This window comes from Bubalus kerabau, unplaced genomic scaffold (assembly GCF_029407905.1).
Source record: "Bubalus kerabau isolate K-KA32 ecotype Philippines breed swamp buffalo unplaced genomic scaffold, PCC_UOA_SB_1v2 scaffold_50, whole genome shotgun sequence".
NCBI lineage: Eukaryota > Metazoa > Chordata > Mammalia > Artiodactyla > Bovidae > Bubalus > Bubalus kerabau.
In genome coordinates, this window is record NW_026577904.1 from 1,876,470 (window position 1) to 1,901,158 (window position 24,689).

Sequence of the window (24,689 nt, forward strand, 5' to 3'; positions counted from 1 at the left end):
AATGGTCACAGATGTCTCTTGTGAAATTTCTGAGCGAGTAGAACCCAAGTAGCTATCTAGTTTGTGTATATTTAGAGACAAAGAGGAGTTGATAATTATACTTAGAGATATGCATGTATCTTGTTCAGGAAACAGTGAAGTGTCTGACCCAGCTAAAGAAAAGGATCTACACTGAGAGATAGTGAAGAAAAAATGGATTACTGGAGCAGGTTGCATTGTAGAGGATCTTCTGTGACCTAAGAAGATAAACTAAGAGCAGTGTTGATATATGTATGTTCCTAGGATCGTTCATTAATAGGGTTCCTCCAAAACGACCTCTCAGGTCAGATGTGGAAAATACTGAGTTTCTTTACTGTGAGTCTTCTCTAAGACATTACTATGTTAATGGGCATTTTGATTTCCGGTAGGAAAATCTAGCATTTCCCAAACCGATTTGACCCTGGAACCCTTGCTATGGAAACAATGCATGGATCAAGTATTCTATATATATTGGTATCAATCTCAGTCTACAAACTGTAATATATTAAGATATGTACTGTTGTATAGTTTTAAATGGTACATTCCTAGTGTAATCCTTTGTTCCCAGATTGGCATAAATTCAAGGTCTTTCCATTTTCTCCATGAATGTATCATGTTCTGGGGTCTTCTAGTGCTAAGGAGTTAGGTGATTGTGGAATGAGGCATGCCATTTATCCACTGTGTCATCTGTGTATGCTGGACATCTGCTGAAAGGTCCTACTTGCTCTCTTGTCCCAGGTGATTGGCCTGTACCACTATTACTGAGACATGTGTTACTCAAATCCAGTGGTTCTCTTTGTTCCTTCCATACGGTAATTCTCATGTTGATGGGAATAACTTCACTGATCTGTTCCATGTTGAGGTACAAGAAATTCTGTATGAATGTACGATGCCCCATCTTTCTTAGACATGTTATTTAATTGTTCTCTGGGGGCTTCCTAATTCCCCTTGGTTTCTATTTATGAAATGTGGCATGTGTTCCATACACCTAATGATTTAAGGCTTTTCCCATGAGGTTTCCACCTAGATCTTTACCCTCTGCCATGTGTTGTTGTTTCCTAGGAAACTAAGTTTTCAAAACGCATAAGCCATAAAATGCTCTCTGTTTCTCTTATGCTTCTGTAATTTTTTATCCTCTGAGGAAATGATCTAGCTGTCCCTTAGTTTTTCTAATGGTTAGTTTCAAACCAGCTTTTTCATTCTCCTCTTTCACCCTTTTCAAGAGACTCTAGTTTGTCTTCACTTTCTGCCATTAGAGCGGTATCATCTGTATATCTGAGGTTGATAATTCTCCCAGAAATCTTGATTCCAACTTGATTCCTCCAGCATAGCACTTCGCATGATATACTCTGCATATCAATTAAATAAGCAGAGTGATGATATACAACCTTTCTAAATCATGAGCCAGTCCTCTGTTCCATGTTCGATTCTAAGTGTTGCTTCTTGACCGGCATACAGGTTTCCCAGGAGGCAAGTAAGGTGGTCTGGTACTCCCATCTCTTTAATCATTTTTCACAGTTTGTTGTGATCCACATGGTCAAAGGACTTCCTTGACAGCTCAGCAGGTAAAGGTACCACCTCCAACACAGGAGTCTCAGGAAACATGGATTTGATCCCTGGATCAGGAAGATTCCCCTGGAGGAGGAAATGGCAACCTACTCCAGTATTCTTGCCTGGAAAATCCCATGAACAGAGGAGCTGGTGGGCTACAGTCCATAGGGTTGCAAAGAGTTGGACACGACCGACAACTGAGCACCATGCATACATACAGTCAAAGGCTTTAGCATAGTCAGTGAAGCTGACTATAGATGTTTTTCTGGAACTCCCTTACTTTCCTCAGTAAATAATGAATAACTCATTGTCTTTGTAGTCTTCTGTGGAGCCCTTTTCTACGGTGACTCTTGAAAAGCCTCTCTTGCTGTTGGGAACTCTTCTTCCACCATATGAAGTAGGCCGGTTTTCTTGTTGAAGACGTGGGCATCAACCCAGAGCCAACTTCAAACAGCAGACATGTAGCTTACTCCAGGTTGAGCTGCCAAGTGCTTAAAAGTTCATAAGTGATCTTAGTTGAGACCCAAACTGCCAGTTGAGCCTCTCCAAAGTGTTAAACTGAATCATAAGCAAATGAAATGGTTCTCTAACCTATTTTTATTGCATCAATATAAAAATGGACAATACAGTACAAAAAATAATATGGTAGGAATGAAAGAAGAAATACTTTGGGGGGAATATTTTCTCAAATACGGATATATGGGATCAAGAAAAACTGAAATGGTATAAGCTGGGACCTTGAAAGGTCTTATTTTTCATTGAATGATCCAAAGTAGTTTTCTTGGTTGAAGTGCCTCATGTTCATTCTTGTGCCAGGAAATTCATTTATTTCTGGATAAGATCTGAGCATTTAATTCAAACTCAACAAAATTATGCAAATATTTTGTAAAAAGTGTTCTTGAGTGAGAGATTTATTATAGGATAAAGAAAAAGCAAGGATAAAGTGTGATTATGGGGACTGTAATCTTCGGGGCCTTAGAATACTGTAGACAGGTCAGTGGATGGACCCATCCTTGATGAGGTCATGGCATCATACTGCAGTTGTCCCTTTTTGTAAAAAACTGTCATTCTCACTGGCTTGGATTCAAGAGATTGTTCTTTTGTCACTGATGAAATGAAAGCAAACAGTTAACTTAGTTTGAACATGTTTTCAGATATTCAGTTCAGTTCAGTTCAGTTCAGTCGCTCAGTCGTGTCTGAATCTTTGCAACCCCGTGAATCGCAGCATGCCAGGCCTCCCTGTCCATCACCAACTCCCGGAGTTCACTCAGACTCATCGAGTGTCCATCAGAGTCACTCAGAGTCCATCGAGTCAGTGATGCCATCCAGCCATCTCATCCTCTGTCGTCCCCTTCTCCTCTTTCCCCCAATCCCTCCCAGCATCAGGGTCTTTTCCAATGAGTCAACTCTTCGCATGAGGTGGCCAAAGTACTGGAGTTTCAGCTTTAGCGTCATTCCTTCCAAAGAAATTCCAGGGGTGATCTCCTTCAGAATAGCCTGGTTGGATCTCCTTGCAGTCCAAGGGACTCTCAAGAGTCTTCTCCAACACCACAGCTCAAAAGCATCAATTCTTCAGCTCTCGGCTTTCTTCACAGTCCAACTCTCACATCCATACATGACCACTGGAAAAACTATAGCCTTGACTAGACGGACCTTTGTTGGCAAAGTAATGTCTCTGCTTTTCAATATGCTATCTAGGTTGGTCATAACTTTTCTTCCAAGGAGTAAGCATCTTTTAATTTTATGGCTGCAGTCACCATCTGCAGTGATTTTGGAGCCCCCCAAAATAAAGTCTGGCACTGTTTCCACTGTTGCTAGGCTCAAGTAGTACTAACTCTAATCTCATGAGAACTTCTACTAGCCCTATTAATTGCTTCTTTACAGATTTGTTTTACATCAATTATCTTATTTAATCTTTACAGCAATCCTAAGATTTAGATATTTTTATTCACATTTTAGAGATGAAGAAACTGAAACTGAGCTAGAACAATTGGCCAAAGTTAACGCAACTGGTAAACAGTGGTACAAGAGTTGATAGTCTGGAAAGTTTTTCTGACATTAGTCCTTTTTTTCCTCAATGATGCTGGTTTTTTTTTTTTTTTCAACCTAATTCAAAGGCACTAGAAACCTGCAGTGCCTCAGGGACCACTGCCCAGAAAAAGGAAGGAGAGGGGAATAAACCAGGCAGTGCTCTGGGCCCATCAACCTAGGTTAAGCCAGAGCACATCTTTTATATATGAGTTGCATTTCAAGTTTTATTTTAAAAATTTCCAAATGTGATAACATACTGGGCGGTTCGTTTTGAACTGTGGTATTGGAGAAGACTCTTGAGAGTCCTTTGGACTGCAAGGAGATCCAACCAGTCCATCCTAAAGGAGATCAGTCCTGAATATTCATTGGAAGGACTGATGTTGAGACTGAAATGCCAATGATTTGCCACCTGATGTGAAGAACGGACTCATTGGAAAAGACCCTGATGCTGGGAAAGATTGAGGGCAGGAGGAGAAGGGGACGAGAGGGTGAGATGGTTGGATGGCATCACCGATTCGATGGACATGAGTTTGAGTAAGCTCCGGGAGTTGGTGATGCACAGGGAGGCCTGGCGCGCTGCAGTCCTCGACCCCAAGGACTTGGGGTAACTGTAGTCCTTGGGGTCACAAAGAGTCAGACACGACAGAGCAACTGAACAGAACTGAACCATGATGTCTCCTAAAGCTTACTAGTAGCTTCCTGAAATCAGAACAGTCTTATCCTTTCTTTGATCTCACAAGTGGGAAACTGCCCATGTCTTGGAGCAGATGGAAATTACTGCCCTTAGAATGTGCTTTGGGCTCTAGGATCTCCCATTGACCCCTGGCAGCCTTTCTGTCTTTGGCATCAAAGCCAGTTACATTATTCACGTACCTGCAACCTTCTCACTGTTATCAATGATATCAGTGATATCACTGTTATCAGAACTCACTGAGATCTCTCCAAAGAGAGAAGTGATATCTTCTCCAAATATCTTTTTTTTTTTTCTTCCTCTCTCTCTTCTTTTTTTTTAATTTTATTTTATTTTTAAACTTTACATAACTGTATTAGATTTGCCAAATATCAAAATGAATCCGCCACAGGTATACATGTGTTCCCCATCCTGAACCCTCCTCCCTCCTCCCTCCCCATTCCATCCCTCTGGGTCGTCCCAGTGCACCAGCCCCAAGCATCCAGTATCGTGCATCGAACCTGGACTGGCATCTCATTTCATACATGATATTTTACATGTTTCAATGCCATTCTCCCAAATCTTCCCACCCTCTCCCTCTCCCACAGAGTCCATAAGACTGTTCTATACATCAGTGTCTCTTTTGCTGTCTCGTACACAGGGTTATTGTTACCATCTTTCTAAATTCCATATATATGCGTTAGTATACTGTATTGGTGTTTTTCTTTCTGGCTTACTTCACTCTGTATAATAGGCTCCAGTTTCATCCACCTCATTAGAACTGATTCAAATGTATTCTTTTTAATGGCTGAATAATACTCCATTGTGTATATGTACCACAGCTTTCTTATCCATTCATCTGCTGATGAACATCTAGGCTGCTTCCATGTCCTGGCTATTATAAACAGTGCTGCGATGAACATTGGGGTACTCGTGTCTCTTTCCCTTCTGGTTTTCTCAGTGTGTATGCCCAGCAGTGGGATTGCTGGATCATAAGGCTTGTCTATTTCCAGTTTTTTAAGGAATCTCCACACTGTTCTCCATAGTGGCTGTACTAGTTTGCATTCCCACCAACAGTGTAAGAGGGTTCCCTTTTCTCCACACCCTCTCCAGCATTTATTACTTGTAGACTTTTGGATCACAGCCATTCTGACTGGTGTGAAATGGTACCTCATAGTGGTTTTGATTTGCATTTCTCTGATAATGAGTGATGTTGAGCATCTTTTCATGTGTTTGTTAGCCATCTGTATGTCTTCTTTGGAGAAATGTCTATTTAGTTCTTTGGCCCATTTTTTGATTGGGTCATTTATTTTTCTGGAGTTGAGCTGCCAGGTTCGATACACGATACTGGATGCTTGGGGCTGGTGCACTGGGACGACTCAGAGGGATGGAACGGGGAGGGAGGAGGGAGGAGGGTTCAGGATGGGGAACACATGTGTACCTGTGGCGGATTGATTTTGATATTTGGCAAAACTAATACAATTATGTAAAGTTTAAAAAATAAAATAAAATTAAAAAAAAAGAAAAAATCATATAAAAGTTCAGTTCTACAGACTTTTAAGCAGCAGGTGTTAGAAATAAATCAAAAGCCCCAAGGGTAAACTACATGTTACCCTTACAACACTTTGAATGGAATATATCCACCCAAAGAGGAAACTGAAAATTTAGATACATTGCAACTTGACACCTGTGGGAGAGAATATACAAATGTCAGCTTCCGAAGAGGAGGCCTGGAAACTTTATCCTGATGATCAAGGCTTCCTATCGTAGAATGGGGCCTATTAAAATAGATGAAGTTGTAACCTGTTGTGCAAGACTGAGAGGAAATGATTGCATTGCCTTGCCAGTTTCAAAGGCACAACTTGCTTCCCCTGGTCTTAATATACAGCCTGACTTCTCTTAATAGTATCTTCTTTAGGCAGTGTTTCTAAGCCATCTATCATGATTGTAATCCTGATAGTGTTTGCTTCTTTCAGTACTTATTGAGCTGCTGTTTGTGTCTGGCACTCTTGAGTACTGAGGACAGAGTATGAAGATAATGTACAAAGACTGAGGCCTCTCATACTTTTTCTTGTAATTGGTATACAGTACCCAATGATGGTCATCAGGGTTTCACTAGGCTACTTAGGGAGTGTCCGCAGTACATTTGGAAGGAGGAAGCACTCCATTTCAGTTCAGCCATTCAGTCCCGTCCTACTCTTTGTGACCCCATGGACTGCACACCAGGCTTTCCTGTCCATCACCAACACCTGGGTCTTGTTCAAATTCATGTGCATGAAGTTGTTGATGCCATTCAACCATGTCATCGGCTTTGGCTTCTGGGAGTCTGGGAGTGTGTGGTAGGGCCCTTGCCTTGTGTACCAAACCACATGCACTTGGAGTGTGTCTCTTCTCTCTCCTGAACCCTGTGCTGTAGAATCCATTGGTGAGACTGAGTATGGTTAAGCCAGGGTATGACTCATGCAGAATATGCCATGGGTATTTGCTTTTGGACCTCTGTTTATAGACAATTTAATGAAAAACTCAAAGTGGTTCTGACTATATATTCATTTCTGATTTAGACCAAATCCATGGTTGCTTTGACATATGGTATTCTCAAGGCCAAAGTTGCAAGGTTTGATTCCCCACCAAGATCAATCAACTTTAGGAAGAAAAAACTTTGGGACTGTCTAAGACCTGTACCCATAAGTAGCCACCCGGTTCTTACTAGTCTGTGCTTATAGCATGGAAACAGGCAAGAGCCTAGAAACACTTGCTCAAAAATCAAATTAGTTCCAAGTGTGCACCTTTGAGAGGGTAGCACTCTACTTGCTATTTGCATACCTAGTGTGTATTATTATGGGTCCAGTGTAGTAGGGGTCAACTCTAAATCATATCTGCACTGTTGCTATTATCATACAATCGAACATTAATAGGGGACAAGGAAACACCATATGTTATTTGGTTTCTAAGATAATTTTAATAACCTGTCTGTAGTAATTACTACATGAATATATTTTTGTTCATAGCTGCTAACAAGCACCAAGATGGATTGATTAATTTTTTTCTTTCTGTTGTATTATCGCCCTGGTAGAAAATTAACTACACACTTGTGATTTAGCTGTATCATTTCAAACTCAGTCTATTTTTTATATAAATCTATTGACTTTTGCCAAATTCCAAACAGATTTTGATTGTTGCACTCGCTTTAATAATAAGATTTATAAGATTAGGCACGTAGTAAAACTGGTTACCGTGTAACTGTAACCTTGGCTGGTGGGCTAAACTTACAAATGTTAACAAAGCCTATTAAAGATGGTAAGGGAGATAAAAGGAGGAACAAATGGTGGAGTCATCCCTACACTAATTTTCAAGTAAAAGGCATTGAGACACAGGGGAAGGGAGGATGATGAACTGATCAGAGATTTTGGTGGCCTCACTAAGCGTTTTTTGATTCATTGTAAGCCAAATGGGCTTCCCAGGTGGTGCTAGTGGTCAAAAAAACCTGCCTGCCAATGCAGGAGATGCAAGAGATGCAGGTTCGATCCCTGGCAGGAAGATCCCCTGGAGAAGGGCATGGCAACCCACTCTAGTATTCTTGCCTGGAGGATTCCATGGACAGAGGACTCTGCTGGGCTACAGTCAATGGAATCACAGAGAGTCGGCTGCGACTAGGAGAATAACACACACAGACACACTCACACACACACACACTAAACACACGAGTTTACCATAGTGAGTAAACATCTGTCCTGCCTCCATGATAAGTTGCTTCAGCCGTGTCCAATTCTGTGCCACCTCATGGACTATAGCCTGCCAGACTCCATGTCCATGGGATTCTCCAGGCAAGAATACTGGAGTCGTATGCCAGTCCCTGTTCCAGGGGATCCTTGCAACCCAGGGATGGAACCCAGGTTTCCTGCATTGAAGGCGGATTCTTTACTGTCTGAGCCACCTGGGAAGTTGCTTCTGTTAACTGTTTCCAAAAGCTTAATATGAATTTTCTTTTGGAAATGTGGCCTTCATTAGGAAGGTGATGAGGAAGTCATCCAAAGCAGGAAGCTTGTTTTGGTAAACACTCAATGTGTAAGTGGGTATTTTGAAATATATTGTTATTCCTTTCCATGGAGTGTTCCGGAGTCAAGATGTGCAATGAAAAAGGAAAATATCTAATGTATGGGGCTTATAACATTTGAGGTACCTTCCTTCAGTTTTGGCTTTGTGAAGTGTTTTTCACTTTTCAGACCCTTCCTCTCTTATGCCTATTAGGTTTCTTGGGCACTCATAATGAAGGACCAGTCATATAGCTTCAGATTTACCGTGTGTGGATAATGCTCAAACGTTCCTTACCTTTAAGACCGACGATATCACAAGAACTGGTTCATCATTCAAGTTCACTGTGTCTCCACAGTTTAGTTTGTTCTTTAAGGCTCTGCATGATTTTATACTGGCTGATTTTCTGAAGATGCCTTCTGTGAATGGCCCTTTTTGATTGATAAAGGAAAGCATATCCTATAGGGAAGGAAAGAAAAGAAAACTTTGGGACGTTTCATGTCTAGAAGCCCAGAGCACAAGCTTGCTCCTGTTTTGACAGAGCTGTGGTATATGAGGGTACAGTTCTAGAACAGCACCGAAGTCAATTTGAAATTTTTTCTTCAGTGTCTCTAAATATATTTTCGACCCAAGAAGCGATTTGACATTCATACATTGAAAGATTTTAAACACTTGTGTAATCAGATTTTCCGTTTCTATGAATTTACTGTTAAATGTCTCTGCTTTGAGGCCTTTGTAGATTCACCCTCTCCTCCTTCACCACTCCTTTCTCATTGTTCCCTATTATAGATGCTCTTCCCTACGTGTGGAAATCTTTTTCCCATATTCATTCTCGTTTTGTTTATTCCCCTTCCAGGGACTGTCCACCCCATTCAGTCCTGTTTCCTGTATTCCCTCCCCTCAAAATGAAGCTGAATACGCCTCTCCTCCTTCTCCGATGACATTCCTCTCTCATCAGCCTTTCTAGTTCCTTTTCCTGTATTTTCATGTCCTCTGCTATCTGCAGAGTTAGAGAGATAACAGATATTGGAGCCAGGTTTTTCAAGGAATGTGGAATCTGTATGCCAGTCATCCACTGTGTGACTTTGGGCATAGCACATACTTGGGTGAGGCTCTTTTGATTTTCATTTGTGAAGTGGGGGTGATGATAGTCATGGCTACTGCCTAAATGTTCTGTGAAAGACGCAAGGTCTGGGGTAGTAGCTAGCACGTAGCTAATATGATAAATTTCTTCATATATACCATAAAATTCCCTGCATCTAGTGTAGTGCTTGCAGAGATAGTGGACAGTGAACAAGAGTTAATGCTTACAGTTCAATACACTAATTTGATATAGCACAGTCCAAACTCTGTGACTCTCTTTTGACACATTCTGTCAGGAGCACATGATTCATCTTTGTCAGAGGATGGGTACTTTATGCTTAAACACTTGAGTTACATATCAAATCCGTGTGAGACATTTTGCATCATAAGGGGGAGTAGACTCAGCTGAAGGAGACTTGGAACTAGTGTTGACTTCAAGAGAGGAGACGAGGAGACATTTGAGGATGAGGTGGACTCTCAGAGATTCTAACACACAGAGTCTGAAGGAAAGGTATACGGCTCAAAACAGCATGGAGTTCAAACTCGCCTCCAGGACCTCCCCACCATTCTATGCAGAACAAGTACTCTCTCACCCGAAGGAAAAAAGGACATTGGGTTGATTACACCCAGCTCCCAGCCAGTCCCAGCCTCTGGCCAATCTCCAAAATTCCTTGCCCCAGCTGTTTAAGAGATAACTACTCTGAACAACCTTGCAGACGAACAGGCCCCGTTAAGACAGGAGCTTTCCACATATGTGCCTCTATATACTTAATCTTTTCTTGGGTAAGGGCTTCTGCTGCTGCTAAGTCGCTCCAGTCATGTCTGACTCTGTGTGACCCCATAGATGGCAGCCCACCAGGCTCCCCCATCCCTGGGATTCTCCAGGCAAGAAAACTGGAATGGGTTGCCATTTCCTTCTCCAGTGCATGAAAGTGAAAAGTGAAAGGGAAGTCACTCAGTCGTGTCCGACTCTTAGCGACCCCATGGACTGCAGCCTACCAGGCTCCTCTGCCCATGGGATTTTCCAGGCGAGAGTACTGGAGTGGGTTGCCATTTCCTTCAGCAGCTCACTAATCTGACTGCTGCCCCTTCTCACCTCATAAAGGTGATCTGTAAAGGACTGCTCTCCTTCTTTTTCTCAACCTCGCCTTCTCTAACTGCCTTAACTTACAGAGTCCAAGTTAACTGGTTTGAGCTGGTATAGATGGGTCTTTGTTGAAATCAGCAGAATGGATGAGAGTATCTTTTCATCTTGTAGTTGCCTTCTGACTCTGCAGTACCTAAATCAGATCTTATTCTTTGAAGTAATGTTATGAATCTTATCGGACAAAGCCAGACTTCTTCATTTGGGAGTAGAATTGGAAGAGAACACTTGATCTCTCAGAACTCCCCTTCTCAGGAAGGTTACAGAAACCAAAATAAGACCTACCAGAATTGGGGTGGGCAGGGTGTCATTATCGCATACATCCTCAAGAGCAGCTCCAAGAGCTGTTTTGGCTTTGTGGGTGGTAGAGACACGTGTTGGTTGTCCTCGCAGGTGTTGAAGGTATGGCCAAAGGCCCACTTTTTGAGAGAACTCTTCCTAAGTGTCTTCTTGTCTGAAACTAATGTAGAAGAGAGATTTTCACTAGTAGTAGTTTAGATTATTTAGCCTGATTTCCACCACTTACATTCAGCAGCATGTTCATGGCAGAGGCTGAAAGAGAGAAACTGAACCATTTGTTATATAGCATTCCCCTCATTCTGAAGCAGGCTAATTGCATTCTTCTGGTGTTAACATGTTCTTCTTCACCATATTCTGCAAAGCAGTAGTTAAACCTAGAGGCGTGATCAGACGCACGGTTGACTCTCCCTGTGACAGTATTCCCCCAGAGAGTGCTCTCTATTCCCTTTGCCCTGTGTCATGAGGCACTTAACCTATAGTTATACAGGTTTCCTAATGTGAAGTGTTATCAGTGGATTCTGGTTTCAGATCTCATTTGAAAGGCCAAAATTATTTAATATTCAAATTAAGCCGCATTTGTAGGAAGTTTCCTTGCTCTGTTCAGTTACCTGTTTGGCTTTCTGAGTACCCAGTCACGCCCAATTTTCTCCCTTAAAAAGAATCCCCTTTCATGAGACATCCTGCCTGACAGTGCTTATCAGTCAGCCTCTGGACCTCTCCTCTGGGAGGCCACACACCTCAGTCACCTCAAAGGAAGACTTCCTGCCCTCAGAGTCCTTGAGAAGTAGGCACTAATTGCCGAAAATATGGTAAGATTACAGGTGGCCATTTTTCTGTGTCACCTGACTCATCTAACCCAAAGATGAATTTTACCTACCAACAGCCCCAGTCAAAGGAATGCTTTCCAAAAAAGAGTGATCAGCAATGAAAAATTGAGTTCAAAGTGTCTCGTGCCCAGCTATGAATGCTTTCCTGATATTTGCTCAATAAACCTGCTTAATATTTCCTTAAATAACCTGCTTAAATAACCAGCTACAGAAGTCAATTAGAGGAGCCCAGATGTAGAGAAATAAACAGAAGAATTTAACCAAATCTTTTAAAATGCCCGTCCACTTGTCTTTCGGAGACATAGTGAGTGCGTCACCATGTCCATTCAAGTGAGTGAACCACTTGTGGAGCTGGGTGAGAGAACCAGAAGGCTCCTATTCTGCCTCTTAATTGGATGAGTTACCTATAACTCTTTGAGCATCAGTTTGCTCAAATGTAACATAAATGACGCTACTACACCTCACTGGACTACATAATATAATGTACTTCCCAGCACAAGACATGGCACATAGCAGCCTTAATAAAGGTAATTTCCCTCCTTCAGAAGGCCTAAGGAAGCCTAGACATCAGTCACCTCCCCCTAAGCAGACCCCACCCCCATTCTCCATTTGATTGTGCAGCCTCCAGAAGGTGTGCATTGCTCAAGGAATGCCATCACTTTGCCTTAGGCTCTTCCTGCCCTGACATTCATACTACCATCATTTTCAAAGGAGAGAATGAAGAAAGCAAATGCATTCTTAAATTCAGGAAGAGATTCTCCTAATTAATATGTACAAATGTTAAAAAGATACAGGTTTATATGGGTTGAGTTGCTTTATGCACCCTGGTTTCCCTACTCTTAACCTGATTCTTTTATTTCTACAGTACCCACAGGTATTCATGTATTTCAAATGTATTCATTCATTGTTCAGTTTTAATTAAGAATACGCTTAGGAAGAAAGCTCTATCAGTTGGTACAAAGCTATATGGCCAGCTAGCCTATAACCTTAGATGGAAAGCAATATAGACATTAAGGCCTACGCTTTTATTTTCAGGCCTAAATGGCCCTTTCGTAATGTACATTGTTTGGTGTTAGAGTTCTCGTGGGCTCTGTGACCAATAAAACTATATACTATAGCCACGAAAAGTATGGTGCTTGGTTGTTCAGTCGTGTCCCACTCTTGCGACCCCATGGACTACAGCCTGTCATGCTCCTGTCCGTGGGAATTGCTGGATAATAATACTGGAGTGGGTTGCCAGGGACTGTTAAACAGGTTAACTTTACAACCTCATCTTTCTTAAAGAATCCTGGCAAGATTTAGGTTAGTGTTTTTCCTCATGCTCAAATTAGGGTTTGAATGTTAAAAAATGAAATTTTGTAACTTTGTGGGTATAGAATAACAATGATAAGAATATAAATACTTTAAGTAGAAATTCTATTCTGGCCCCAGTACTTGCTAAATTAGTAAGACATTTTATTCAGAGAAAGAAATGTCAATGGGACAATACTGGAATGCTAGCAGGGATAATTGCAAGAGGAAAGACTTAAAAACAAACAGACATATAAACATTCAGTCCAGTTCCGTTTGCAACCTAGGTCTGAAGCAGAATGGAACGAGAGCTTGCTGTGGAGGTAGAATCCAGAGTTCAAGTCTCAGGGGCGGTCCTAAGGCAGCGGAGGAATAGAACAGAAAGACCACTTTCTCCCCACAAATTCATCGAAAGAACAGTGAATGCTGAGCAAATTCCACAAAACAACTTCTGAATGCTGGAAGAGGACATCAGGTCCTCCCAGAAAGGCAGCCCATTTTCTTCAAAAGGAGGTAGGGCAAAATATAAAAGAGAAAAAGAGAGACAAATGAGGTAGAGACAGAGATCTGTCCTGGGATGGGAGTCTTAAAAGAGGAGAAGTTTCGAAACACTGGGAAACACTCTCATTGGCAGGTCAGTGGGGAGTTTTGGAATCTCAGAGGGTAACATAACGGGGAGGAAAAAGAAAGAAAGAAACCCCATAGACTATGTGACTAACATCAACTTCCAGCAGGGAACTAGTCCAGACACTCACAATTGCCACCAGCAAGCGGGGGGCCTGAACAGGGAGGTGCGGGCTGCATTGCTTAGGGTAAGGACCAGGCCTGAGTGCCCTGAGGGCAATCTGAGGGAGCTAATGTGAGATAGCAACCCAAATTGTGGGATAGCCAGAGAGAGAGAAAGAAAACTATCCTGTGAAAAGCCCTAATCTAAGGCACTTCCTGGCCCACTCACAGAGCAGAGGACTGAGAGAACACCAGAGCAGAGCTAACTGGCTGTGCACTGACTCATCTCGCACCAGAGACAGGGAGGTAGGCGGGGGCAGCCAGAGCCTGAAAGGGGCAATCTCAGCCCCAGAGAGGCATCCTCTACAAAACTGCAAGTAGGCTCCCATTTGCTAACCAAGACTTGTTGGGATTCTGGGCGATTGACATCCGCTGGGATGGTCGCAGCCAGAGATCAGCTCCCCAGAAGAGACACAAGGCCCACCTAAGATGGGCAGGCCTGCTGCCACCCAGGAAATCGAGCGGCTGGGATGGGGGAGGTGATAAGACACACCACACTTGGGGGGCACTGTGCTCGCTAAGCACCTGGTCGCCTGAGCTGCTCGGACTTGGGAAAGGCACAAAAGCCAGGCCCGACAGAGTCTGCGCCTTTGTGGAGTACCTCAGAACCTGAACCTGAGCGGCTTAGACCTGGGCAGTGTATGCAACCCAGGGCCCGCCTCAGACAGTTGCAGGCAGAGCAACCTGGAACCTGAGCAGTGTAGACTGGGAAAGAACACACACCGTGAGCGGGGGCAAACCCAGTGCGGCCAGGACACTGTGAGCACACGCCAGGGATATTTGTTTGCAGTGCTTCTCCGTCCCCATAGCACCACTGAATAAGTGAGCCTAAATAAGTGACCACCTTCGCCCCCATGAGTCAGGGCAGAAATTAGACCCTGAAAAGACCAGCAAACAGAAGAAGTTAAAATAAACAGAGGGATCCGCTCTGGAAAAGACAGGTGCGACAGATTAAAACCTTGTAGTTAGCACTGACGACTTTGGAAGGGGCCTAGAGATCTTGAGAAGTATAAGCTGGATCACGGAACTATCTGAAACTGAACAAACCCCACACTGCCCACAACAACTCCAGAGAAATTCCTAGATATATTTTTACTATTATCATTTAAAAAAATTTTTTTTAATTTTTAAGTCCTCTATTACTTCTTTAATTTTAACTTGTATAACCTACTATTACCTTTCCAAAAAAAAAGACCCTATTTTTAAAGCAAACTTCATACATATATTTTATCATTTTTTTGTGACTTTGTTTTTTTTTTTTTTTTTTTAATACTGTATTTGGGAGACTCTAACCTTTACTGTAGACTTTTAATGTGTGCTTTTTGGTATTTGTTATCAATTTTGTACATTTAAGAACCCAATCTTCACAAACAATTTTTACTTGGGAGTTTGACCACTGCCTTGATTGCTCTCTCCCCCTTTTGACTCTCCTTTTTCTCCACCAGGTCGCCTCTATCTCCACCCTCACCCTTTTCTTCCCTACCCACTCTGTGAATCTCTTTGTGTATTCCGGGCTATGGAGAACACTTTGGGAACTGATTACTGGCTGGATCTGTCTCTCTCCTTTTGATTCCCTCTTTTCTTGTCTTGGTCACCTCTGTCTACTTCTTCCTTCTCTTCTCTGTGTAACTGCATGAGCCTCTGTGATGGGTCCAGACTGTGGAGACCACATAGGGAATTGATTACTGGCTAGCTTGCTCTCTCCCCTTTGGATTCCCCCTCTTCTTCTCCTGGCCAACTCTATCTCCCTCCACCTTATTATCTTCTCCATCTAACTTGGTGAACCTCTCTGGGTGTCCCTCACTGTGGAGAAGCTTTTCATCATTAACCTAGATGTTTTCTCATCGGTGCTGTACAGATAGAGAAGTCTTGAGGCTACTCTAAGAATAAGACTGAAAACCAGAGACAGGAAGCTTAAGTTCAAAACCTGAGAACACCAGAGAACTCCTGACTCCAGGGAACATTAATGGATAAGAGCTCATCCATAAGCATCCATACCTACACTGAAACCAAGCACCACGCAAGAGCCAACAAGTTCCAGAGCAAGACATACAATGCAAATTCTCGAACAACGCAGGAACATAGCCCTGAGCTTCAATATACAGGCTGACCAAATTCACACCAAACCCGTAGACATCTCAAAACTCCCTACAGGACACTTCATTGCACTCCGGAGAGAAGTCCAGCTCCACCCACCAGAACAGGGACGCAAGCTTCCCTAAGCAGGAAACCTTGACAAGCCACTCACACAACCCCACCCACAGTGAGGAACCTCCACAATGAAAAAGAACCAAAAGTTGCCAGAATACAGAAAAGCCACCCCCAATACAGCCATCGAACTGATGCTGAAGCTGAAACTCCAATGCTTTGGTCACCTGATGTAAAGAACTGACTCAGTGGAAAAGACCCTGATGCTGGGAAAGATTGAAGGCAGGAGGAGAAGGGGACGAGAGAGGATGAGATGGTTGGATGGCATCACCAATTCAAAGGACATGAGTTTGAGTAAGCTCTGGGAGTTGGTGATGGACAGGGAGGCCTGGCGCGCTGCAGTCCTTGACCCCAAGGACTTGGGGTCACTGTAGTCCTTGGGGTCCCAAAGAGTCAGACACGACTGAGCAACTGAACTGAACTCAATGAATCGTGATGTCTCCTAAAGCTGTACTAGTTGCTTCTTGAAATCAGAACAGTCTTATCCTTGCTTTGCTCTCACAAGTGGGAAACTTCCCATGTCTTGGAGCAGATGGTAATTACTGCCCTTAGAATGTGATTTGGGCTCTAGGATCTCCCATTGACTCCTGGCAGCCTTGCTGTCTTTGGCATCAAAGCCAGTTACATTATTCACGTACCTGCAACCTTCTCACTGTTATCAGTAATATCAGTGATATCACTGTTATCAGAACTCACTGAGGTCTCTCCGAAGAGAGAAGTGATATCTTCTCCAAATATCTTGAGACAGTTTTCAATGAGAAATTGTATGAAAGAAATCTGTAACACAAAGGGGCAAAAAACTGGGTATTACTATATGGTGTAATAGTAAATCACATTTCATGCCTGAATCTTGGCTCTAACCAAAAATGTAAAAGAATTCTGAGAAAAATTCAGACTTCACTAAAAAATTTATAAATATATTATATATACATCAGCTTTTTCTAAGACATAACTGATACTTTGAAGAGTAGTATGGGCTCAAATTTTAAAATTCTTTGAGTCAGTGGGCTAAAGTTTTACTATGTAGCCTGGTTTAATAACTAAAATTTTGTAATGATGGTTAACATGCTTAAAACTAGGATGATTTTTAAGTAGCCCACATAGGATATTTGGAACAAAAATGTATATTCTCTTATTAAGTTTTATTTATTTTTAATAAAATTATTTCTAGTTTTATTGAGATAGATTTTATATATCTCATTATTAAAATTTATAAAGTATCGAATACAACACCAATTGTGAATTTCACTTCAGTGAAGAAATGTCTGAAACTTGGGTAGCAGATGTTTCTGTGTGGGCCAGGGGGATTTGTGAGGAAAGAAAGCATCTGGAGAGAAAACATGTCTGTCTGTCTTAGCACATTCCCTTGCCTCACATTTGCTTTCCGGGGGAGCTTGGAGAAGAGCTGTGATCTTATTAGGCATGTTGTGGCTCTGTTAGGATATTCTGAAATATTTTACTAGCTTCTTCATCCTAAGGCAGAGACATAATAGCAGCCAAGTATTTTCCTGAATGAGCCACAGGTGGCAGAGTGCGGCCAGTATGTGTGGAGCCTCAGGTGCTCATATTGCCCAGGCCGCCAAGATGTGCCGACAGTGACCAGATGTATTGGGTGTTGTCATCATTGGGTAATGATGAAATCATAGTCTGGAGGCTTGCACAACCTCAGGGATTAGGCTGAGAGTTGAACCTTAGCTCTCCGATTGCAAAGCCACGTTTTTTCTATCATATCATCCTACTCTTACCTCTCTATCGTTTAATCTCTTGGGTGGCAAAGGGGAAGTGAGTCAACTGTTCTCAGTTATAATACACCTTCCCATGCCCAACCAGAGTAGGACTCTGCCACTCCAAGGCAGTGTAATTAAAATGTGCACTTTAAAAACTGGTTCATCAGAGTTACTACTGCAGACTTCAGGTTTAAGATGGGGACTCTGCTCCGCAAGGCATAAAAATGAGAGATCTCATTACCTGTTTGGTGAGGTTTTCTGAGCTGCCAGAATTAGGCAGACAAAGAAGGCTTGGTGTTATACACACTGATAAATTATAAGCTGTCATCTGATTGGATGAGGAATGTTGCTCAATATTGTGTAAAACTGCAAAAAGATATCGCAGAAAAACTACATTGGCTCTCGGCAGCTGGTTTAGAAGCCTAAGGAGAGAAAAAACACTTATAAATAAGCGAGTCATTTTGCTTAGTAAGTGGGAATACAGAGAACAAATTACTTCTTTTTATACCATGTACACAGTCCATTCTCACAGTTCCCAGGCATGAATGCATACAAAAATATTCCACTGAAATTAATTCCTGAACCAGGTAAGACCTACTCTGTTTAGTTATGTGTTTGTATTTAAGATCATACCACTGGCGGATTGGTTCTTTATCATCTCATTTTAGACCAGTGGATTCATCTCCAACACTTTCATGTGTTCAGAAGGTGTAAAATGGTCAAGCATTCCATGTTAATAAGATTAGGAGAAAAACAGCAATTACAGTGTCACCAATAAGGCATGCATCTCTCTTCAAACTGGCTTCCATGGGCATGATCAAGTGAAACCCCGTAATACTGGTCATTATTTTAGAGGACACAGCTGTAAACTATAAGCTAATATTTTCCTAAGAGTATGTTGGTTGTATTTTCTCAGAGTTGAGTAATTATTGCATCATTACCTCTGGGTTGACGTTATTTTCTCCTCCTTGTTCCCTTGATCAATAACATCAAGCCATTTATCATACAGACTGGCTGTAAATATGCTTCCTTGGATATTTCGAAGAAAATCCTTATATAGATCAAAAAGTATATATTATTCTTAGGATAAATTCAATGGAGAAATAGCAAAGAAAATATTTAGTGGAAAAATTCATTCAGTCCACAATTACTTCACAGCCACGCAGACTGATTCACACAGAGCTTGGCTGTCATTCTCCACAGCCTTGCACACCCAGAAGTACTGGTTGGATTTTCCCCAACTAAAATTAGAAGCATAAAAGCAGAGTCTGGGCTGCAGTGAGCAAAGAAGCTATAGCTCCTTCTATCGCCTGGAACTTATACTTTGTGTACACGTTAACACATTAGTACAAACTGGCAAGGTCTGGTGATAACTCATCCTAAATCCTATTAGTTTCTTGAAAAGAAATGCACATGCTCATTTTGTTTGTTTACTTCAGACACATGCTTGCTCGTGATTCAAGAAAGAGAAGTTCTGAAATAAAACAAACAAAATTACACCCCTACATGCTCTTATACACATATTAAGAGAAAACCTGAAGTATGTGTGCTGTTTGGGAAAAAGCTAGTATTGAAATAGCTTCAATCTTTCTCTTTAAAAAAAAAAAAAAACCATATAAAAGTTCAGTTCTACAGGCTTTTATCAGCAGGTATTAGAAATAAATCAAAAGCCCCAATGGTGAACTACATGTTACCCTTACAACTTTTTGAATGGAAAATATCCACCCAAAGAGGAAACTGAAAATTTAGATACTTTGAACCTGACACTTGTGGGATAGAATATGCAAATGTCAGCTTCCGAAGAGGAGGCCTGGAAACTTTATCCTGATGATCAAGTCTTAATATCGTAGAATTGGGCCTATTAAAATAGATGAAGTTGTAACCTGTTGTGCAAGACTGAGAGGAAATGATTGCATTGCCTTGCCAGGTTCAAAGGCACAACTTGCTTCCACTGGTCTTAATATACAGCCTGTCTTCTCTTAATAGTATCTTCTTTAGGCAGTGTTTCTAAGGCAACTATCATGATTGTAATCCTGATAGTGTTCGCTTGTTTCAGGATTTATTGAGCTGCTGTTTGTGTCAGGCACTCTCTTGAGTACTGAGGACAGAGTATGAAGATAATGTACAAAGTCTCAGTCCTCGCATACTTTTTCTTGTAACTGGTACACAGTACCCAATGATGGTCATCAGGGTTTCACTAAGCTTCTTATGGAATGTCCGCAGTACATTTGGAAGGAGGAAGCACTCCATTTCAGTTCAGCCATTGAGTCCAGTCCTACTCTTTGCGACCCCGTGATCTGCACACCAGGCTTTCCTGTCCATCACCAACACCTGGGTCTTGTTCAAATTCATGTGCATGGAGTTGGTGATGCCATTCAACCATGTCATCTGGCTTTGACTTCTGGGAGTCTGGGAGTGTGCAGCAGGGCCTATGCTTTGTGTGCCAAACTACATGCACTTGGAGTGTGTCTCTTCTCTCTCCTGAACCCTGTGCTGTAGAATCCATTGGTGAGACTGAGTATGGTTAAGCCAGGACATGACTCATGCAGAATATGCCATGGGTATTTGCTATTGGACCACTGTTTATAGACAGTTTAATGAAAAACTCAATGTGGTTCTGACTATATATTCATTTCTGATTTAGACCAACTCCATGGTTGCTTTGACATATGGTATTCTCAAGGCCAAAGTTGCAAGGTTTGATTCCCCACCAAGATCAATCAACTTTAGGAAGAGAAAAGTGTGGGACTATCAAAGACCTGTACCCATAAGTAGCCACCCTCTTACCAGTCTGTGCTTATAGCATGGAAACAGGCAAGAGCCTAGTAACACTTGCTCAAAAGTCAAATCAGTTCCAAGTGTGCACCTTTGAGAGGGTAGCACTCTACTTTCTATTTGCATAAATAGTGTGTATTATTATGGGTCATGTGTAGTAGGGGTCAACTCTAAATCATATCTGCACTGTTGCTATTATCATACAATCGAACATTAATAGGGGACAAGGAAACACCATATGTTATTTGGTTTCTAAGATAATTTTAATAACCTTTCTGTAGTTATTACTACATCAAAATATCTTGTTCATAGCTGCTAACAAGTAGCAAGATGGATTAATTAATTTTTTTTTTCTGTTGTATTATCGCCCTGGTAGAAATTTAGCTACACACTTGTGATTTAGCTGTATAATTTCAAACTCAGTCTATTTTTTGTATAAATCTATTGAGTTTTGCAAAATTCCAAACAGATTTTGATTGTTGCACTCAGTTTAAAAATAACATTTATAAGATTAGGCATGTAGTAAAACTGGTTACCATGTAACTGTAAGCTTGGGTGGTGGGTTAAACTTACAAATGTTAACAAAGCCCATTAAAGATGGTAAGGGAGATAAAAGGAGGAACAAACGGTGGCGTCATCCCTACACTAATTTTCAAGTAAAAGGCATTGTGACACAGGGGAAGGAAGGATGATGAAGTGATCAGAGATTTTGGTGGCCTCACTAAGCGTTTTTTGATTCATTGTAAGCCAAATGGGCTTCCCAGGTGGTGCTAGTGGTAAAAAACCTGCCTGCCAATGCAGGAGATGCAAGAGATGCAGGTTTGATCCCTGGCAGGAAGATCCCCTGGAGGAGGGCATGGCAACCCACTCTAGTATTCTTGCCTGGAGGATTCCATGGACAGAGGAGTCTGCTGGGCTACAGTCAATGGGATCACAGAGAGTCGGCTGCGACTAGGAGACTAACACACACAGACACACACACACACACACACACACACACACACACACACACACTAAAAACACGAGTTTACCGTAGTGAGTAAACATCTGTCCTGCATCCATGCTAAGTTCCTTCAGCCGTGTCCAATTCTGTGCCACCTCATGGACAATAGCCTGACAGACTCCACTGTCCATGGGATTCTGCAGGCAACAATACTGGAGTCGTATGCCAGTCCCTGTTCCAGGGGATCCTTGCAACCCAGGGATGGAACCCAGGTTTCCTGCATTGAAGGCGGGTTCTTTACTGTCTGAGCTTCCTGGGAAGTTACTTCTGTTAACTGTTTCCAAAAGCTTAATATGAATTTTCTTTTGGAAATGTGGCCTTCATTAGGAAGGTGATGAGGAAGTCATCCAAAGCAGGAAGCTTGTTTTGGTAAACACTCAATGTGTAAGTGGGTATTTTGAAATATATTGTTATTCCTTTCCATGGAGTGTTCCGGAGTCAAGATGTGCAATGAAAAAGGAAAATATCTAATGTATGGGGCTTATAACATTTGAGGTACCTTCCTTCAGTTTTGGCTTTGTGAAGTGTTTTTCACTTTTCAGATCCTTCCTCTCTTATGCCTATTAGGTTTCTTGGGCACTCATAATGAAAGATCAGTCATATAGCTTCAGATTTACCGTGTGTGGATAATGCTCAAACTTTCCTTACCTTTAAGACCCACGCTATGACAAGAATTGGTTCATCTTTCAAGTTCACTGTGTCTCCACAGTTTAGTCTCTTCTTTAGGGCTCTGCATGATTTTATACTGGCTGATTTTCCGAAGATGCCTTGTGTGAATGGCCCTTTTTGATTGATAAAGGAAAGAATATCCTATAGGAAAGGAAAGAAAAGAAAACTGTGGGACGTTTCATGCCTAGAAGCCCAGAGCACACGCTTGCCCCTTTTTTGACAGAGCTGTGGTATATGAGGGTACAGTTCTAGAACAGCACTGAAGTCAATTTGAAATTTTTTCTTCAGTGTCTCTAAATATATTTTCAACCCAACAATCGATTTGACATTCATACACTGAAACATTTTAAACACTTGTGTAATCGGATTTTCCGTTTCAGTGAATTTACTGTGTTAAACGTCTCTGCTTTAGGGCCTTTGTAGATTCACCCTCTCCTCCTTCACCGCTCCTTTCTCATTATTCCCTATTATAGATGCTCTTCCCTACGTGTGGAAATCTTTTTGCCATAGTCATGCTCTATTCATTTATTCCCCTTCCAGGGACTGTCCACCCCATTCATTCCTGTTTCCTGTATTCCCTCCCCTCAAAATCAGGCTCAATACACCTCTCCTCCTTCTCCAATGACATTCTTCTCTCATCAGCCTTTCTAGTTCCTTTTCTTGTATTTTCATTTCCTCTGCTGTCTGCAGAGTTAGAGAGATAACAGATATTGGGCCAGGTTTTTCAAGAAATGTCGAATCTCTTATGCCAGTCATCCACTGTGCGACTTTGGGCATAGCACATACTTGGGTGAGGCTCTTTTGTTTTTCATTTATGAAGTAGCACTGATGATAGTCATGGCTACCCCCTAAATTTTCTGTGAAAGACGCAAGGTCTGAGGTAGTAGCTAGCACGTAGCCTGTATGATAAATTTCTTCATATATACCATAAAATTCCCTGCATCTAGTTAGTGCTTCCGAGATAGTGGACAGTGAGCAAGAGTTAATGCTTACAGTTCAATACACTAATTTGATATAGCACAGTCCAAACTCTTTGGCTCTCTTTTGACACATTCTGTCAGGAGCAAATGATTCATCTTTGTCAGAGGATGCGTACTTTATGCTTAAATATTTGAGTTGCATATCAAATCCGTGTGAGACATTTTGCATCATAAGTGGGAGTAGACTCAGCTGAAGGAGTCTTGAGACTCGTGTGGACTTTAAGGGAGGAGATGAGAAGACATATGAGGACGAGGTGGACTCTCAGAGATTCTTACACACAGAGTCTGAAGGAAAGCTACGCAGCTCAAAATAGCCTGGAGTTCAAACTCGCCTCCAGGACCTCCCCAGCATTCTATGCAAAACAAGTAGTCTCTCACCCAAAGGAAAAATGGACATTGGGTTGATTTTGCCCAGCTCCCAGCCAGTCCCAGCCTCTGGCTGACCTCCAGAATTCCTTGCTGCAGCTGTTTAAGCGATAACTACTCTGAAGAACCTTGCAGAAGAACAGGCCCCCTTAAGACAGGAGCTTTTCATATACCTGTCTCTATATACTTCTCTTTTCTTGGGTAAGGGCAGCAGCTCACTAATCTGACTGCTGCCCATTCTCGCCTCATAAAGGTGATCTGTAAAGGACTGCTGTCATTCTTTTTCTCAACCTCACCTTCTCTAACTGTCTTAACTTACAGAGTCCATGTTAACTGGTCTGAGCTGGTATAGATGGGTCTTTGTTGGAATCAGCGGAATGGATGAGAGTATCTTTTCATCTTGTAGTTGCCTTCTGACTCTGCAGTACCTAAATCAGATCTTATTTTTTGAAGTCATGTTATGAATCTTATCTGACAAAGCCAGACTTCTTCATTTGGGAGTAGATTTGGAAGAGAACACTTGATCTCTCAGAACTCCCCTTCTCAGGAAGGTTAGAGAAACCAAAATAAGACCTACCAGAATTGGGGTGGGCAGGGTGTCATTATCACATACATCCTCAAGAGCAGCTCCAAAGAGCTGTTTTGGCTTTGTGGGTGGTAGACACGCGTGTTGGTTGTCCTCACGGATCCCGGAGATATGGCCAAAGGCCCACCCTTTGAGAGAACTCTTCCTAAGTGTCTTCTTGTCTGAAACTAATGTAGAAGAGAGATTTTCACTAGTAGTAATTTAGCTTATTTAGCCTGATTTTCACCACTTACACTCAGCAGCATGTTCATGGCAGAGGCTGAAAGAGAGAAACTGAATCATTTGTTATATAGCATTCCCCTCATTCTGAAGCAGGCTAATTGCATCCTTGTGGTGTTAACATGTTCTTCTTCCCCATATTCTGCAAACCAGTAGTTAAACCTAGAGGCGTGATCAGACGCAGGATTGACTCTCCCTGTGACAGTATTCCCCCAGAGAGTGCTCTCTGTTCCCTTTGCCCTGTGTCATGAGGCACTTTACCTATAGTTATACAGGTTTCCTAACGTGAAGTTTTATCAGTGGATTCTGGTTTCAGATCTCATTTGAAAGGCCAAAATTATTTAATATTCAAATCAAGCAGCATTTGTAGTAAGTTTCCTTCCTCTGTTCAGTTACCTGTTTGGCTTTCTGAGTACCCAGTCAT

General features: G+C 41.9%; 1 protein-coding gene across 1 annotated transcript; it reads right to left on the reverse strand.

Annotated features, from left to right (window-relative positions):
* Positions 1-2,127: 2,127 nt before the first annotated feature.
* On the reverse strand, positions 2,128-24,689 carry LOC129640854 (rho GTPase-activating protein 20-like). Its single transcript, XM_055565840.1, has 7 exons — positions 24,662-24,689; positions 24,280-24,305; positions 22,094-22,255; positions 18,609-18,718; positions 17,909-18,089; positions 16,579-16,717; positions 2,128-2,675 (listed from the first exon to the last, which is right to left on the reverse strand). Exons 1-7 carry the CDS (start codon positions 24,687-24,689, stop codon positions 2,545-2,547), a joined length of 777 nt encoding a protein of 258 aa, XP_055421815.1. The 3' UTR covers positions 2,128-2,544.